Source organism: Panthera tigris, chromosome D1 (assembly GCF_018350195.1).
Source record: "Panthera tigris isolate Pti1 chromosome D1, P.tigris_Pti1_mat1.1, whole genome shotgun sequence".
Lineage (NCBI taxonomy): Eukaryota > Metazoa > Chordata > Mammalia > Carnivora > Felidae > Panthera > Panthera tigris.
This window is the reverse complement of record NC_056669.1, coordinates 106554685-106572721: the sequence shown is the minus strand read 5'-3', so window position 1 is coordinate 106572721 and position 18037 is coordinate 106554685. Positions and strand designations below refer to the sequence as shown.

The window sequence follows — 18037 nt, the reverse complement described above, 5'->3', positions numbered from 1 at the left end:
TTGTATTTTTCATAAGCGTGAGGCTCAGAAGCCCCGTCCTTCTCCCTGGCGTGTTCCACAGGAAGCAGATTTCTAGAGTGGAGTGGGTTGGCTTTGGGACTTGAGCTGCCATTGGTAGTGGTGGGGGGGGGGGGTCCTCTCTTCCTTCCTGGGCTCCAAGCAGGTGAAGGAGGGAGGCTCAGGTGCATCCTGGGCAGGCTGCCCAGCCCTTCTCAGATGCCGCAGGGATCCTCACCTGACTCATCCCTCCTGCTCTGGGCCTCCGTCACCTGCACTGGACCAACTAGAACCTTCCAGAATCAGTGGAAGGGAGGAGCCCTTACTTGGCCTGTGGAACACCCAGCTTTTTTGGGTGTAGCCAGACTCCTGCCTCAGCCCACCCTCTACTTTGCAGAAGGGGAAACCGAGGCCGTGGATTTACAAAGCACGCTTTCCCTCCACCTCTCTGGAAACCCTTCCTGACTCACTTTCTGCTCCTGGTGGATCTCCCTAGATCCCTAAGAGGAAGGATGAAGAGGGAGGGAGGAGAGGCACAAGGCAGGCATGGGCTCTGGGCTCTGGGTGGGGAAGCCTGCCCCGCCCCCCCCGCCCCCCCACCCCCGCCGCCTCCCCCAGCCACTGCATCCTGCCAGCTGTTGTCACCTCTCCTGCCAGTTTGTCACTCATAGCCAGAAGGGACCAATGCCCCAGCTCCTGCCCCCAAACCTGGCATCCCAGCCCTGGATGGGGGAGGCCCTCTAGTCAGCCACACGGCCGCCATGTTACCGTGGAGGCAGCCCAGGAAGCCAGCCCAGGAAGCCAGCCCAGGAAGCCGGAGCCAATTTAGAGAAGATGGAGGTTTCCTCGGGGAGGCCGCAGGAAAAGGGAAGGAGAAAAGGGAAGAAAAGAAGCTTTTGATGCACATCATGTCTGCGGAATTGAGTATGACTAATTAATAGATTTTATTCTTAGTAATCTCTTAAGCATTCCATACGTTGGGCCCCACGCCTGAGCTGAGCTTACAAGAGGCCTCATTCGCAAAATGCAAATTACTCGCCTGGCCCTGCCTTCCCTCCTTCCTTGCCTTTTCTTTCCCTTTTTCTTTTCTTTTCTTTTCTTCTTCTTCTTCTTCTTCTTCTTCTTCTTCTTCTTCTTCTTCTTCTTCTTCCTCTTCTTCCTCTTCTTCTTCTTCTTCTTCTTCTTCTTCTTCTTCTTCTTCTTCTTCTTCTTTTTTAGGGGAAATTTAAAGGAAAATTGCCATGTAATAGAAAAGAGATTCTAATCACTACGTCTAATTACCACGAAGGGTAAACCACTTAACCAGAGAAGTGTCGTGGGCTCTTTTTTTTTTTTTTAAACTTAAAACCTGCTATAAATGCCACAAAATACACTCATCAACGCTGAGGCCAAGGGTGTTCTGGCTAGTTCGGGGCTGCAGGGGTCAGGGCGGCCGCCCACAGAGGGGAGATTCTAGACAGAATCTGCCCTGGCTCCTGCATCCTCATGCGCTGCTGGGGGGGGGGGGCGGCGGGCACCCCTGCAGCATCTCTCGTTGTGTTATGAGGACACTCAGACGAGCTGGACCAGGAGGGGACACGGTTTCAGAGTGGATGTGGCTTCAGGCCCCCTCCTTGGCTCGAGGGGCCGGGAGAAGGCAGAATTTTGGGAGCTTCGCTCAGAAAGGACTCTGGAAGGATGTCTGATGCTGAGGTGGCATACGTGAGAGTGGGCCCCAGGGCCTGGCCGGCGAGTGTCCGCTATCCTCAGGGGGACGCCTGCAGCGAGCCCATGGGAAGCCCCCACCTGAGCCCCCGGAGCAGGAGACCCGAGCGTCCTCAGGCTCAGGTGGCTCTGGCCTGCTTTGTGCTGTGGGGGAGGGAAGTTTACCGCCCAGGCCTGGCCTTGGAGTTCCGCAGGCCTTTCCGGCCCTTGCTCTACAGGGCCACCTGCCGTTCCCCACATGCCTCCCTGCCCTCTACGAGGATGGATGATTTGACCTCTCCCTGGTGTGGTACAAGGAGAAAGGAGGACCCGGAGTAAGATTGGGGGACCAAGCATGGCCGCAGTAGGGACCTGGAGGGGGGCCGTGGGGAGGCCGAGGACTGGGACACCGGGAGAAGGCATGGGTGGTGCCTTGAGGGAGGGGACCTCATTTCTGAAACAGCAGGGACCTCGGGCTTCGGTCCCTCCCCCGCCCCTGCTTCCTGAGCCAATGCCCCACATCCTCACCTACCCTCTGCTCCTCCCCAGGCTGCCGGAAAGGGCCTGAGTCGGGGGGCGCTGCAGGTCAAAGGGAGGGCGACCTTCACAGAGACATGAAATTAAGGCTTGGAAAAATCTCTCTCCTGATCTCATTGTATGAGAAAATGATTCAAGTGGGGAAGGGCGGGCTGGGGGTGGGGTGGGGGGTGGGAGGCTTAGTTTAGAGCAAGCTGTCCATGCCCTCCGCCTCTCCCTGGGGCTGGGGAGCTGGCATTCCCCGTCAGGCGAGACCCGCTCTCCTCCACCCCGCTCAGGCGGCTGTTGTGGCTACTTCTTTCAACCCCTGCCTCTTCACTGAAGGGGCCAGTCACATGTTGTCACGAGCGGCGAGTGGCCGGCCCCCGGGCCCATCCTGGCGGCCCTGTGTTCAGCTTCCTGTCCCCGCCTTTGGCTTTTTGTCAAAGCAGTCGAGGCCTTTTGAAAACGCCACCGCCAGGAGCTGGACACCTTCTCATCCTCCCTGCCCTCGGACCAGTGCCTCTCCTTTGACATCGCTCCTCCGCGGCAGAGCACAAGCGGCCCGTCGTTGACAGGTGGTGACCCAAGCTCCCTGGGTGCCGGGGCGCGGGAGGCGGCAGAAGGCCGGGCACCACCCCGCCCTTCTTTCCAGATCTGCTGCCATTATTTCATTATTGTTTTAATCTCACGGCTCACCAAATCGCAATGCCAGTTGATAAATGGTGGCGACACGGGTTCCAGAGGGAGGAAATAAAACCTGAATTCTTCCGAGGGCCCCAGATCCGTACCCTTCCGTTGCTGGCCTTTCTGGAGCTCTGGTCTTCCCCTCTCCGGAGCAGGGTGCCAGGGGTGGGTGCGGCTGAGCGTTCTGCGTTCGGCGGGGGTGGGGTAGGGGGGGTTGCTGTCTCCCAGGGCTCTTCTGAGAATTTTCATGTCTTTTTCTGGGCTTTGTGTGAGCAGCCATGGAAACCATTAGGTCTAATCAGCTGATAAAAAAAAAAGAAAAGAAAAAGAAAAAGTCCCTGCACCAATTACCTGTCCCGGGAGGAAGCACACAGCACAGAGGAAACACAGAAAGTCGCTGTTGAGGTGACTGTATCTGTGTGTTGGGGGGGCGGCGGGGAGAGAGAGAGAGACAGAGAGAGAGAGAGAGAGAGAGAGACAAGGACACTGGCAGTCAGAGAAAGCGTTTCTCTGTATCAGGAGTGCGGCCCAGCTCTGGCCAACCTGAGATAGGGTTGCACCGAGACCACCCCTTCCCTAGGGTCTCCTGAGCCACCCGACCAGGACAGATACACCTCCGCCTTTAGGAACAGCATTGTCTGCCCCCCCCCCCAAGACACTCTGTCTACTTACTCAATGATTTCTAGGAGAAAACAACATTTTCGTGACTCTATTGTCTCAGGAAAATCGTACGAACTGACCCAAGAAGTAGTTAAGGACCGTATAGGTGGCTCTATCTACCCATCTGTATTTAGAGACACGACATAGAGATAGCCAGGTAGATAGGTGCACCCCCAAGTGGCTGGGAAACCCACCGCTCCCATGGGGCTTCCACGGAGTATGGTGCACGGAACTGAAGGGGGTTGCGGCATAAGAAAAAGAAAGTTTGCTTTTTAATTGACCACACCATCGTTCAAAGAATGCAGCGAAAGACGTGCTCTTTCTTGCAAACCTGCAAGGCAGACGGTTCGGAAAGAACCAGGGAAGGGGTTTCCGGACAATATCTCCATAGCGAAGGATCTCTTCTAACCCCTCTCCTTTGTGAGGAGCCTGAAAACCTTCCATCACGTTGTCACCAACGAGCAGCCGGCAGCGGGAGCCGCATGGGGGCCTCGCGTGTTGGCTGTTCTCTCTGACGGCTCTTTCGTGACGGCCCTGAACAGAGCGTGAGGCATACACAGACGCTGTACAGGTAGTATCTTTCCAGTTCAGGAAAAAAGAAAAAAGAAAAATAAAAAAACCCTGGCCCAACCCTGCCTGCCATATTATTTTTAGTCTTTCCCTCCCCAGCTGGCATAATTTGGTATAAATTATGTCTTCACCAACGTCAAATCCCCCTCCTACCTTCTATTCTTTAGAAAAAAAAAAAAAATTTTTTTTTTTCTTTCACTGTCGCGTTCTATAAAATCGTCAACCCTTCCCAAACTTTGCTTTCTGCGGGGCAAGTCGTCGTGGAATTTCTCTTCCTTGCTCTATGGGATGGCAGCAGGCTGGGGCAAAGCCACGTCGTCGCCAGGCCGGGAGGAGGCGGGAGCTGGGGCGGAGGCGGCCCGGGTGGCTGGCATCATGTGTAGGTGTAGTCTATGTCGGGGATGCCACCGTCCCGGTAGCCCCGCGTGGTGCCGTAGCCGATGGTGTGCGTGCCCTTGCAGAGGCTGCTGCCGTTGGAGGGGAAGATGGTGTGGACCACGTACTCCTCTTTGGCGCGGTAAGGGTTGATGGGCAACATCTGCAGTCCGGGGCCTCGGATTTCCAGGATCGAGTTGTCCTTCTTGGTCCCTGACTCCATATAGTCATCCTTTTTCCGGCTGCCCCGATTGTAGGCCCGATCTCGGGTCAGCAGCTCTCTGGCCCGGTGCACGTACCAGCAGATGGCCCCCAGGACCAGGAAGAGGAAGACGAGGGCCACGGCCCCCCCGATGATGCCCGCCAGGGGCAGGCCCGCCATGGGGTCTGCGTTCTGCTCCTGGTTAAGCGTGGTGGTGGGGCCGTAGCTGTCGGCCGTCTCCGCCTTGGCGCACACGGGCGTCTCGTCAGCCACGTAGGTGTTGCCGGTCTCCATGGTGACCATGCAGATGATATAGGTGGACTTGGGCTCCAAAGCCGTGAGCAGGTACTCTGTCTTGTCCCCCTGCACCAGCGTCTCCGTGATGGAGCCCACGGCCGGGCTGTGGCCCAGGCGCAGCCAGCTGAGCCGGAAAGAGGAGGCGGGGAGCGTGGCCTTCCACGTGATTCGGATGGAGTCCGCCGTCAGGGGCTTCACGTGGATGACCAGGGTCTTGGCGCCATCGCCCGTGGCCACGGGGTAGTCGAGGCTGGAGTCGGGGAGGCGCAGCCCTGGCCGCTTGGCCTTGAGCGTGAAGAGCGAGCCCTGGGGGGTGGTGGCAGAGGCGTGGTTGCTGGCCGTGGTCTTGGCCGCGGCGTTGGCCGCGCCGCCCTGCGCCCCCGTCTCGAAGCACTCGTCCATCTCGCTGGTGATGTCCTTGATGGCCATGCCCCGGACCTTCTCGGGGCCCTGGCACATGAGGCCGCGCACGTTGACCACGGCCGCCCGCGCCTTCACCCAGTCCCGCAGCCACATGAGGTTGCAGCCGCAGAACCAGGGGTTGTTCCGGAGCAGCAGCTGGGCCAGGCTCTCCAGGTCGTCGAACAGGCCCCGGGGCAGCGTGGTGAGGTTGTTGTTGGACAGGTCCAGGCGCTGCAGTTCGCGCATCTTGGCCAGCGTGTTGTAGGGGATGTGGCTGATGGCGTTGTCCTGCAGGTAGAGCTTCTGCAGGTGGGCGCTGGGCAGGTTGAGCGGGGGCGCGGCCAGGGAGTTGCGCACCAGCGAGAGCTCGGTGAGGTTCTGCAGGCGGCTGAAGGTGTCGTCGGCGATACGCTGGTTGGCCAGCAGGTTGCCATCGAGCACCAGGCGCCGCAGGCTGTTGAGGCCCTTGAAGGCGTGCAGCGGGATGGTGGAGATGCGGTTGTCGTCCAGCCGCAACTCCTCCAGCGTGCGGGGCAGCCCCGAGGGGATGCTGCTCAGGTGGTTCCGGCTCAGGAACAGCAGCTTGAGCCGCTTGCTGTCGGCAAAGGCGTCCTCTTCGATGCTGACGGTGGACACGGAGTTGTCGTCCAGGTGCAGCTTCTCCAGCAGCGGGATGCGGGCCAGCGAGTCCCTGGCGATGGCGCGCACGTTGTTGTCCTGCAGGTGGAGCTCCCGCAGGGAGCGGGGCAGGTTGACGGGGAACTCGTCCAGGTCGTTCTCGTACAGGTAGATGACCTGCACGTTGACCTTGGTCCTGAGGTCCTGGGGGATGCCGGCGTTGTTGATCTGGTTGTTCTGCAGGTAGAGGGTGGTGGCGTCGTCGGGGATGTCGGCGGGGATGGAGGTGAGCCCCCGGTCGTTGCAGTAGATGAAGCCGTGGTCGCAGCGGCACACCGAGGGGCAGGTGGTGCTGTCGATGACCTCCGTCAGGAAGGCGATGAGCCCGTAGCAGAGGAAGAGCCAGTCCCGCAGGTCCATGGTGGCCGTGGTCATCACGACGGTGGCTGTGACGGTGGCGGCAGGGGTGGCGGCGGCGGTGGCGGTGGGGTGTGCCACCACCATGGTGGACGGCCGGGGGAGCCGGGCCCCGCCCGATCTGGAGCCTCAACACCTGCAATGGGCACAAGACACGTGCGGTGAGAGCCAGTCACGACGGCGCCCGCCCGCCGGCCGCCAGGGGGTCACCGCGGGGCACAGGTCAAGCCTGGAGGTGCACGCCCCGCGGCCCTTTGTGTGCCGAGGTTACGTCACAGGTGATCCCTCGGGCTGAGGTCAGACCCTTAACGACGTCTGGCCCACGTCAAATCTCATCAGGAGCAAAGATGTCTGTGAATCGGGCGGCCACGGTCTCGGGCCTCCCGGACGGCGATCTCGAGCCGCGGGTGAGGTTAATTTAGTGAGAGCCACGCCGCAGTTTCTGATTCTTCTTTCAAGACTTCACACTAAGCCAGTCTTTATGGCTAATGGTAAAAGTGGCTGGTCAATGTCGATGGGATGGATTTAAGGCGTGTTTTATGGATTCAGAGCCGCTATCTCTCACTGGAACGGAACCTCGCATCCCTATCTGGCTCGTACCCAGGGTCTGAAGGAGAAGCTTGTTTCCATGAGGACTGTGAGCCTCAAAGAGGGGGCGGGGGGTGGGGGGGATGTCAGTAGAACCTGCAAAAAAAGAAGCTGCCAGCATTAGCCACTGGTGAGCAGTGGAGAGCAAGGAGCTTCATTGTCTGGTGTTAAAACAACATGTCCTGTTTGTCACTCATGCATTTTATAGACAGAACAATGAGGTGTCAACGGAATCACTTTCTTGTGTATTTACAGAAAACTCCTTTGCCAGAGGTGCCCTCCCTAGCTCTGCATTCTGTGTTGTGCGGGAAATTATTCCACACCCTTCCCAAATCATGCAACTTTCATTTGTATGTATATATACATATATATATGTCTGTATATATATATATACCTGTTCTATAAATATATATATATATTCCATAAATATATATATACCTGTTCTATAAATATATATATATATATTCCATAAATATCTATATACCTGTTCCATAAATATGTATATAATATATATACCTGTTCCATATGTGTATATATATATGTGCGTATATATATGTATATATATATATATGTGTGTGTATGTATGTATCTCTTTTCTTGCATTTAAAGAAATGACACAAATAAAAAGAGGGAGGGGTCCATGCTGAAGCAACCGGCTGCAAGGTGTAATTTCGGTTTTCACAAACGGAAAAATTGCCGCATAGATTTTTCTCATATTATTTTACTGTTCATAGTAAAAAATCAATTAAGGAGAAATCATCCTTCACCCTCAGCCGGGAAGGTGTCTTCGTGCAGCCGGCAAAGGTCTGCCGCGTGCCTCTAGGTGCACGAAGGCTTTTCAACGGCGGGACCCGATCAGCTGCCTCTCGGACCGTGAGCTGCGGCCCCAGCCCGAAGCCGGCCCAGCCTGGTGTGCGGAGCAGAGTGAGGACCCGGCTCGCCGAATGAGTCAGTGGGGAACCTCTCTCGTGCGCGGGGGGACTGAACATCTCCATTTCTCAGCCACATCAAACCTCTCCCTTGTCCGTCCCTGTCAATGCCCGGATGACCGCTCCAATCCTTCTAGCAAAGCCATCTTCACCCTTCAGGACCATGCTCAAATGTCCCCTCCCCGCTAGGCCTTCCTAGCAGACAGAGCCTCCCTCTGCTCCATCCATGTGTCCACCCATCCACCCACTCGTCCATCCAGCCATCCAGCAGATCTTTAGGGAGCCCCCACCGTGGGCCAGCCCGCATTCCAGCCGCTTGGGATTCCATTCTGGCGGGACGGTGGCTCCCAGTATAGGGTAGACCTCTCCTAGAGCTTTATGAGTGTTTAAGTCACTTAACCTTCCCGGCAAACCTGAGGTCAATGCTCTTCTGAGTCCCACTGGCCAGAAGAGAAGACTCGAGCTCACAGATGTTAGCACACCCAAGACCACTTGAGAAGTGGTAAGGGGGCGCCCAGGCCAGAACCCGGGCCGCTGGGTTCGTGGTGCTTCATCTCGTGCCCATCTCTGTGGGCCGCAGGTTGTACCGTTGGGGGATTAGTGCTTTAACGTCCCCTACTAAATTTCAGGTGCTCAAGGGCAGGGACCGAGGGCTGTGTAGGCCCGGTGTGGCTTGGCATCTGTGATCACCGAGGTGCCGAGCAAGGCAGGAATGCCTCCACTCACCCCTACACACTCGTGCCCCTCATCTGCATTTATAGGGGCCTTTGGACAGATCATCTCGGCAGCTCCGAGGCCCTCTGGAGCAAGCTCAGGCTTTGTCCATGGTTAGCGCACTAAGCCTCCTCAGGCCCTGTTAGCCGCAGGAAGTTTCGTCCATGAGGTGGACCCGAGGCAGGTCAAGGGCCAGCAGAGGGCAGCTGGCTAGAAGCAAGTGAGGGCAAGGGGGAAGGGTGCATGGGGTCTGTGCGTGGGGCCAGAGGGACCCCGTGGAAAGCCCGGACAAAGCGGGGGAATGATGAGACCCTGTCCAACACTCTGGGCTCCTGAAGTCAGCGTAAGCCCCCTTCTACAAGCACCCGCTGGCCCCAGGGGCTGAGGACACTTGCCTGCTTATTCCTGCCTGTTTCCTTGAAGCACGTTTCCCAGCCCAGGCTATGGGTCCTGAGCCCACACCCAGCCCCGCCCCTTGGGACTTAGAGTCGGTCTCTGCTTCCTGCACTCGAGCTTGCACTTGGGGGATTTCTCGATCGTCTTTGTTTCCCTGGCTCGGCTGCCCTGGCCCACTCCCCTCTCTTATCCCCCTCCAGAGCCCTGCACCGTGCTGCCCAGCCCTCCTGCCCTCAGTGTCAGTGAGAGTCATCCTGTAAAATCCAGCTGGAGCGTGGGCATCCCACACTGCCTGGCCCTTGTCCGACCAGATTCCCTCACCTCTCATTACATCCAGGATTGAGAAGGGCACCGGCCCAAACTATACAAGAGGACAGGCTCGAAACAGAGCTGCTGCATAGACCTGGACGTGCTGGCCTTCAGAGGACAGGGATAAACCCAGGCACGGCGGGGGGCGGGGGGCGGGGGGCGGGGGTGTACTGACCAGCCAGGTCTCACCCATCCCCCGTCACAGACGCGTGTTTGTACCAATGCCAGCCTGTCACATACACATGAAGGTTATGGAGCCTGGGTATCCTGTCTCAAGATGCTTAGGAGCAAAGAGGCAGGGCTAGAGCAGGTGCTGGGGACAGGAAGGCTCAGGCCTACTCAAAGGCCACCTTGCCTTGGTCTCAGAGGTCACGTCTGAATCCTTCTGTCCCCGGCCCCAGCATCTGGCCGGAGGATACACACCTTCTCTGATCTGTCAGCTGCCGAGTCCTGGCATATGGGATGTGGGTGGCTCCTGGGCTTGGCCATTTTGGGGCAGTGCCCTGAGCAAGGGGCGGACTTGTGAAGGCCAAAGCCAAGGCCAGCCACCACATTCCCTGGCACAGACATCAGTTTCCGGTGCCTGCTCAGCTCATGGCCACAGCCCTCAGCTTCCAGAGGCCCTGGCATCATAATAGAGTCTAAATTGCACCTTTCAGAGATGCCTGATGGATAACCAAGAAGCATTTGGGAGGCAGGAACCCAAGGCCTTTCCCTTCCCCTGTCTGCGGGCCTCATCCATCTTGGCTCAAGCTTCCCCTCGCCGCCCCTTCCCCAAGGCTGCAAAGCAGGGCAGGGCCTGGGGGGTGGGGAAGAAGAGGCATGCCTTGCTGGAGGAGGCTTTAATTGCCTGGGTGCCAGGTGGCCTTTTTATTCCTTTGTTGTGTGTTTGATGGTTTATGTGGCCATCAAATTAAACCCGCTAAATTGCCCGTCTTTTACGGGGTCACTTGTGCGGATTCCGCAGACTTCAGCATGATGTGAGTTACGACTTACCAGCTCCGTGACTGACAGCGGGATCCTTCCCTGGGAAGGGAGCAGGGAGGTGGCTCAGGCTGGAGGTATATAGACTCCCAGTAGCCAAGGGGGGACCTGGAACATCATTCTTGGCATTCTCCATCAGTCACTAGCTCCTGCCGTCTTGCACGGCAGAGGAACCTGGGTTCGAGTCCTGCCTCTGCCACTATGGGATCTTACGCAAGTTGCTTGGCCTCTCTGAGCTCCAATTTCCTCATCTATAAACGCGATCATAGTAGTTCTCCTGTAAGGGGAACTTACCATTGAGGGCTCAATGAGAAAATACGCGCACAGTTACCCTCGTAAACCTGTACATACCCGACGCATGAGGTATAAAAGCTGCCTCGATTCTCTGACTGCCCCCAGGCACGCCTGCCTAGGCTCCGCTTATCTCTTTCCTCTGCTCTCCAGGGACCCCTTCTTCACCCCACTGCCTCTGTCGTGCCTCCGGGGTAGACTGGGAGCCTGTAGCCCAAGCTGCCTCCTGATAGGGACCCCTTGGCAATCGCTGTGACGCCGGGTCCCCTCTACCTCAAACTGTGCATCCACAGCCCCACGCCTCAAGCTACGGCCTGGGCCACACAGAGCTGGCCCAGCAACACCACGACCCTCCTGGGTTACCCCAGGCTGCTCCAGCCTCTCTCTCATGGGGAGCTGTCCAGGCCCCGGGAAGGGATGTGAGTAATCGGTGGGGCTCATCGCTCAGCTCTCGCCTTGGTCCCCCTGGAACTCTGAGACGCAGCCCAGCCCCCGATTCCTAAAGGCCTTGACCTCCCTCATGCTCCCTCTGGGCCGTTGCTCCGTGCTGTTCCTGATCTTTGGACACCAACGCCCCCTCCCCCGCTCAAGCCTGGCTGAGCCAGCTTCTACTCCTCCCCAAGACTTCACCTTAGAGCCCCCTCCAGGAAGCTTTCCCCAGAAGCCTCTGCAAGGCTGACTCCACGCTGGCTTTTCTCACAACCACTTCACTGGTGGTTATTTTTCTGCCAGCCGAATGGAGGCACCTCCCTGTCGGGAACCCCTGGCTTGGTGTCTTCCCCAAGTCCCATCAAGCTGGGTTGCCAGAGGCCCAGGGACTCCTGGGGGGTCCAGTTGGGAGGGAGGGTTGGCGTGAGGGCGCCTGCGGGGGGGGCAGCTGCAGGACACAAGGCCTAGCCAGGCCCCGGGCATGCTGGATAGGAGCTGGTATCTACCGCTGCAGGTCCTGGGGGGCACAGTTAGGTATGAGCATGTTTCTAGAAGGAGCTGGAGGTCCCGGGCAGGAGAGGGAAGGCAGGGCGGGCCTCCTCCTGCCCCCGGGCCCTGGCCTGCCTTCCCGTTCACCAGGGAAGGCAACTCGTCTGGGGACGTCCCGAGGCCGGGTGCCCCGAAGGGCCAGGCACAGTCTCAGCCCCCACTTTAGGAATCAGAAAATTCCAGGTGGTGCCGACCCCAAGAAGGAGGCGTGGGAACCAGCATCAAGGAGGGGAACAACAGAGCTGGGTTCGAACCTGGCCTCACCAGCTCCCAATTGCGTGAACTGCAGCGACGCCTCTCTGGGCCTCAGCTTCCTCCTCTGTAACATGCTGCCGAGAGCCCCACTCTCCCCGGAAGATGACAAGACAGGGTGGCGCGGAGGGCCCAGCACAGGACGCGTGGTTTTAGAAGGAAGGGCTGCTCCATCCTGTCCCGGGAGGGGCCCCAAGGAGCTCCTGTGACCCACTCAGGGCAGCCGTCCGGCTGTCTTGGCCGAGCTTGGCCAGGGAGCCCCTCCCCCTCCGCTTTCCGGTCCTTCTCTTCAGCAATGAGCATTCATTGTGTTTTCCCTAAACCTTGCCAGGCCCTCGGGTCCTTACTGGAACAGCAGGGCCGGAGGCCGCAGCAAGATGTGCTGAGCAGACTAGGGACGGAAGCAGCTTCTCAGCCCAGAAGGGGAGAGACGGGGGACCCTGGCCCCAAAAGGAGCCAAGGCTCCCCCCCCTTCCCCCCACCCAGGCAGAGAGCTTCGCCAAGGCAGGATCACCTCCATACCTGTGGTGAGTCCTCAGCAAACCTTTGTTTAAGTTAACGAGGGGCCCCACACTTCCTTCCCCACCTCTCCAGCTCACCTACAGGCAACACGGAAAGAGGAGGGCCATGGGGCAGGGGGCTGGCCTCTGCCTCCTGGAGCTCAGCGAGGCCTGGCAAGAGCTCCCCCCACCTCCAGGCTCCCCCCACCCCCACCCCTGTAAGGCAGATAGCCCAGGGGGCTCGCCTGGGCTCCGTCCAGCTGCCCCACCTGCTGAGGGTGGCCTCAGGTCTCAGGCCTTCCTCCGTAAGACGGCACCATAAGTGATCCGCTTCCCTGGGCGTAAGCTAGCGTTGTTTGCAAGCCTGAGCAGCCCTGAGCAGAGGGCCTGATGCAGCATTCCATTCGGAACAGGGGACCCTTCGCTGTTCTTAGCAGCAGGTAGCGCCCCCTGCAGGTATAGATGTGAAGTGTGGACCAGAGGTGGAGGGGGGACCCTGAGACTTCTGGGTGAGCGGGCCTGTTCCAAGCCCTAGTTGAGGCCCAGGCCAGTCTGAGCCCACTGGAGGTACCTCCTTCCGGCAGGGGGCTGGCTGCCACGACCCTCAAGGCCCTCCCAGCCCAGCCCTGCACAACTCTGCTCCTGCTCTTATCCACGGGTGCCATTGAGAACTTGTAGTGGGAGGGGAGGGCGGGGGTAGGGGATTCTTTTAAGCCCTAAAGTTAATTATTTTTCTAATTTCATGCCGCATGCATTATGCATCAGCTGTTACCACTGGCGGTAATTGCAGACAGGTATGCAAATCCACTAAAAATGTACCTCGAGTTCACCTCCCCGCGTGGGCCGTCTGGGCGGTGCCGGGCAGCGGGATGTCCTGAACTTCAGAGAATGCAAATCCCTTTAAAAAACAAGACTTTAAAATTGTGTCTTAGGAGGTTAATTATATTGATAACAGTGTTCGATATTAAACTATTCAGGGCCGGGAGGGAGTGGGGGGATGAAAGGAGACACGTGTAATTTTGTTTCTCTCTCTCTCCCCGCGTTATTTAATAAGATATTCCTGCACCTGATATTTCTGTCTGTCTGTGTGCGTTTTTAGTAAAGCTGCCGGGACTGAGGCTTAATTCCTTTGGGGAAGGAAAAAAGGAAAGGAAGGGGAGTTTCGGGAGGCCGAAGAGGGACGTGACGGCCTTTTTTGCCGGGGGCCAGAAGAAAGGAAGAGAGAAGGCAGCAGTGGAGGGCTGGTGCCAGCCCCCGAGAATAGGCGGGGACCCCTGGGTTTGCAGGGTCAGCGCGGCTGGGCTTCTAAGCGGCCAGCAGGATCCTAGCAGCCAGGGGTGGAGGGAGAGACTGGGTATGGTGATATTTATTGATACTAAAGCAGAGGCTGGGAGCCGGCTGGGGGTGGGGCCCCGTAGGAGCTGTGTGGCATCCCTTACACGCGGGCCCTGCTCCTGGGCAGACCGTCCTGTGTATCGATCGTGAATTGATTATCCAGCCCTTCCCATTAGAATGGGAATTCCTATAACCCAGGGCATGTTCTGTCCTGTTCACCAGCCTAGTACAGAGCCTGGCACGGGAATGCTCGTAGACCTCTGTTGAACGCACGAGTGCAGGACGATGCCAAAAGGGAGGCCCCACAATCTGAAGCCTAGAAGCAGGCAGCGGGAGAGACAGAGACGCGGGAGAGGCCGGCCCCCCTTCAGCCCCACCCTAGGAGGTGATAATGACTCAGGTGCCCTCACCACGACAGCCCAGAGAGGAAAAAGGACTGACTTGTCTGAATCGTGCCACTGCGGGGGGAGGAGCTGGACACAAACCCGGGCCCTGGACTCGCCATCCAGTGCCCTTCCCTTCCCAGGTGTCTTTCCTGCCCTCTCGCCTGCCCAGGGGGGACCTCCCCAGCCCCAGAGAGAGAAACCTGAGGAAGACCCCTGTCTGCCCCCCTGCTCATCTCTTATGACCTGGTGCTGCCCAACCACAGATCTACCTCCAGGCCCCAGAGGCCAGCCTCGCCTTCTTAAGTTGGCCTCTCTCCTCCCCCCCAACAGGTATGTGCAAGGGTGGACCCTACCCTCAGGACCGCGGAATCGGGGAGGTGCAGGACTTTGGAAATTATCTGCCTTTCACAGAGGAGGAAAAACCGAGGCCCAGAGAGCGGAAGGGATTGGTCCAGGGCAGAGAGATAACCCCCAGCAGCCTCAGTCACTCCTCCCCCTGCCCTCCTCCTCCAGCCTTGGCTCTGAACTCTCAAACCCTTTCCCAGAAGATCGGCACAAGGAGGGTGATGGTGCACAGTGGCCAACGCAGGGGCTCATGGGGGCAGCTTCCCCTACCGACAGGTCTGTGGACCCTTCTAGCCCTAGGGGCTGGGACCCATTAGTGGCAGTAGCTGGCAAGGGGGAGCACCTCCTGCATGCTGGATCCTTCATGACCTCCCCTCCCCTCCAGCTGGCCACAGCCCTGCAGAGACTGCGCCCCCAGCGCACAAAGGGGAGCACATTCAGGGAGCGGAAGGGATGTGCCCGAGGTCACATTGCTCACGACAGGAGGGATGGGGCGCCAACCCATATCGGCCCAGCCCCACAGCCCGGTTTGTTTCTCTTCGCCTTTCTGCCTTGGGATGGAAGGAAGTCGCACAGCTCACCAGAAACAGAGCCCGGCGCTGAGCAGAGTCTCCATAAATATTTGGGGCACAGGCCTGGGGGAGCAGCGGTGGGTTCCAGGAATTGCCCCCAGCCCCTCCTAGGGGCTGGGAGTTGAATAGGGACAAATGACCGGGGAGTGGGGGACACGTGGTAGGGATGGGGGGAGGGAGGCCAGGTGGGCAGGGGCCGAGCTCGGGCTCCCAGCGATCGTGACGCCTTTCGGCCCGCTGCCGGGCTGGCGCGCCTTTATAATAAATAACAGCAAATAGCCGATCCGCAGGGCATCTTTCACGCCGGTGGCTAATAACACGGCTATTAATGCCCCCGCAGACGGCGTGCGCGTCGCGCCGCGCTGACGAATGTCCCGGGCCCTGGCGCAGTCATAAATCAGCCCCTCTCCTGGGGAAGCGTGCAGAGAAGTGTCATTTTCCATCTTGGTAATGAATTGGGGCTTCCCTGCCCTGCCCTGGGCGCCGCTCCTAGAAGTTGCCTGGGATTTGTGTTTGGGGAGGCACGAGCCCTCCCTCCTGGCCTCGGGGGAGCCTGGGGAGAGTAGGCCCTGCCCCCCAGGCAGGACCCAGCTCCCCACCTGACAAGCCCGGGAGGTTCCGCAGCCTGAGTGAGGAGGAGGGGCCCTCTGGCCTGCTGTGCGATCTTGGGACACTTGCTGCCTCTCCCTGGGCCCTCAGCAAGCCACTCTCACCCAAAGAGGGGCTGGACTGGAAGCCAGAGAGCAGTGATGCCCAAGGGCCAGTGGGTGCAGGGTCTTGGGTGGTGGCTTTGGGCCAACCCCACCCTCGGTCCCTCCGTCCAGGGCAGGGGCAGACCTGGATGGAAGGACTCCCTCCAGCTGGAGGGTAGCAGGTGCCATGGCCAGTAGCCTCGGTCACCAAAGGTCCTGCCTCCCCCCCGAGGCCTCACTGCCGCCCCCTTTGGGCACAATCCAGAGGGGCTCAAAGTAAGACCTCCCCACCCCCGCCACTGCCCAGGCTGGAGCATCCCCCCACCGCAGTTTACGCCCGGAAGGGCCATGACCTTATACCCTGGGTCGGCTCACCCCGGGGTAGAACACAGGCCACTCACTGGGTGGCAAAAGACCCCTCCCCTGGCAAACTACCTGAATTGAATGTGTGGGGCGGGTGGGCTGGAGCTGCAGACTTGGGGGGGCTCTGTGACGCCCCAGTGCAACCCAGCCGGGAAGCAGCAGGCCCCAGCCGTCTCGCGTGCTATGCCTTCTCTGGGCATGAGGAGTCACAGGGCCTTCCTGGGCCACCCAGAGCCCATCTGCGTGTGTCTTACCTCCTCAGCTGCAGCCCCGGAACCTGCTGGGTCTGGCTGGGGTCTCCGCTCTGGATGCTTCCGGTTGAGCTGGGCCCAAACACAGTCACATTCTGGCCCCGCGGCCCTGGCACCCAGGCACGGGCCACAGACTCGGGGTGTTTCGTGGAGCTGGGGGCGCCCCGGGGAGCAGGGAGGACACCCTGCTCGTGCTCAGACGTGGCTTCGGGTCTGGAGCGGCATCCTCTGTCCCCTAGGCTTCAGGCACCGCTGGCCTCTCCCCCCGGAGTGAGGGGCGTGCATGAGGGGTCTGCAGAGGCCCCCCCCCTGCAGCCCCAGGACCCCCGTGTGCAGCCTGAGGGTGTTCTGGGCCCCTGCTCCCCAGGCATGCCCTACAGCCTGGCGTCCATCCCGTGGGGGTGGCCTCTCGCTGTCCTCTTTCAACTTTTGCCCTTTTGTCTGCTGGCCACCACCTCCTCTGCAAAGCTTCGGCGTGGCTTTTACCCCCTTTTCTTCACCAAGTTTTTCTTTCTTTTTTTTTTTTTTTTTTTTTTTTAATCCCTTTAAGTCACTCGGCAGAATGGGCTCCGGTGCAGAGAGCGTTCTTGCGTGACAGAGCTGAGAGGGAGCCACTCTCCAAAGGATCGGTATTCCTGCCACTCAGGCTGTGTCTCCGGGGGGGAAGGAGGGGGTCCATTACCCCGCTGAGGAGTTCAGATGTTCACCGCGGGGCTGAAGCTGCTGACATGCGCCGCTGAGCTGTCAGGCCCCACATGCCTCTCTTTGGAAAGATGTTCGGGTGGGTGGGGTGGGGTGGGGGGGCGGTGGACGCTCAGTCCTGCTTGGCTTCTCCTGTTCGTAGAGAAGGTTTTCTTGCTGGGGAGGCGGAGCGGGGGAGGGGCGCGTTATTCCTGCTTCGTCCCCTGGTCTCCTCTGTCCAAAAGGGAGGCCTTCGCACCCACTCCCTGCCTCCTCACCTGCCAAGAAACAATACAAGCGATTAAGCCGAGGGAAATTAGGAGCCGCACAGGGACAGGCAGCCTGGGCTGCAGCCGCCTGTCCTCCCATCCCTCTGGAACCTGCTTTCCGGAGCACCACATTCCAGGGAGCCGGGAGGGGGCTGGGATGCTTCTTCCCCCATCTCCCCTCTCTTCCGCAATCCAGATAACAAACAGGGGGCCACGCAGAGCACCCTCCTCAAAGCTGCCCGGTTTCCTTTTCCTGGAGGGCGGAAGGACCGGAGAGAGAAACATGAAGTTCGGAGGGCTCCTGGCCATGGCGGGGGCTGCCTGCACGGTCCAGAGCTGGCTCTGCTTCCCCCAGCACCTGCTCCTCTTGCTAAATGTCATTCAAAGGATCCAACTGGGCCACCGCGGTCTCGGCTTCCAGAAGCAGCACTGCCTTTCCTCCCCACCGCCGCCTCGGGAAGCGGGAGCATCGGGGAAGCTGGGAAGTTGGGTCTCAGAGTCCCTGGCCTTCCACTTCCTAGGCCGGGGTCAGGCCTCCACACCCTAGTGCCCTCTGAGGGCATCCTCCCCTTTCCGCAGAGACCTGGGGGCAGGGCTGGCTGTTCCTCAGAACCCAAAACAAAACCCGAGCCCTCCGGATCGCCTCTCATTAGCGTGGCGCCCTGCAGCCCTGCGGTGCCCCGGTGTCCGTATTCCCCCTGCAGGAGCCCCTCTTTGGAAAAGGGCTTTTATTACACATCTGAGAGTGTTCGCTCTGGTTTGAAATCGGATCCAGATG

General features: G+C 59.1%; 2 protein-coding genes across 2 annotated transcripts in view; one reads left to right on the top strand and one right to left on the bottom strand.

Moving 5' to 3' along the window:
• The window catches only part of MACROD1 (mono-ADP ribosylhydrolase 1), a 145513-nt gene that overhangs the window by 36879 nt on the left and 90597 nt on the right, over window positions 1-18037 (top strand).
• Window positions 4301-16397, bottom strand: FLRT1 (fibronectin leucine rich transmembrane protein 1). The gene is made up of 2 exons (XM_007099377.3): window positions 16313-16397; window positions 4301-6560 (listed from the first exon to the last, which is right to left on the bottom strand). Exon 2 carries the CDS (start codon window positions 6509-6511, stop codon window positions 4487-4489), a length of 2025 nt encoding a protein of 674 aa, XP_007099439.2. The 5' UTR covers window positions 6512-6560; window positions 16313-16397; the 3' UTR covers window positions 4301-4486.

Bases quoted from the DNA above. Each gene is read 5' to 3' on its own strand.
- FLRT1 (XM_007099377.3), bottom strand. From the start codon at position 6,511: ATGGTGGTGGCACACCCCACCGCCACCGCCGCCGCCACCCCTGCCGCC.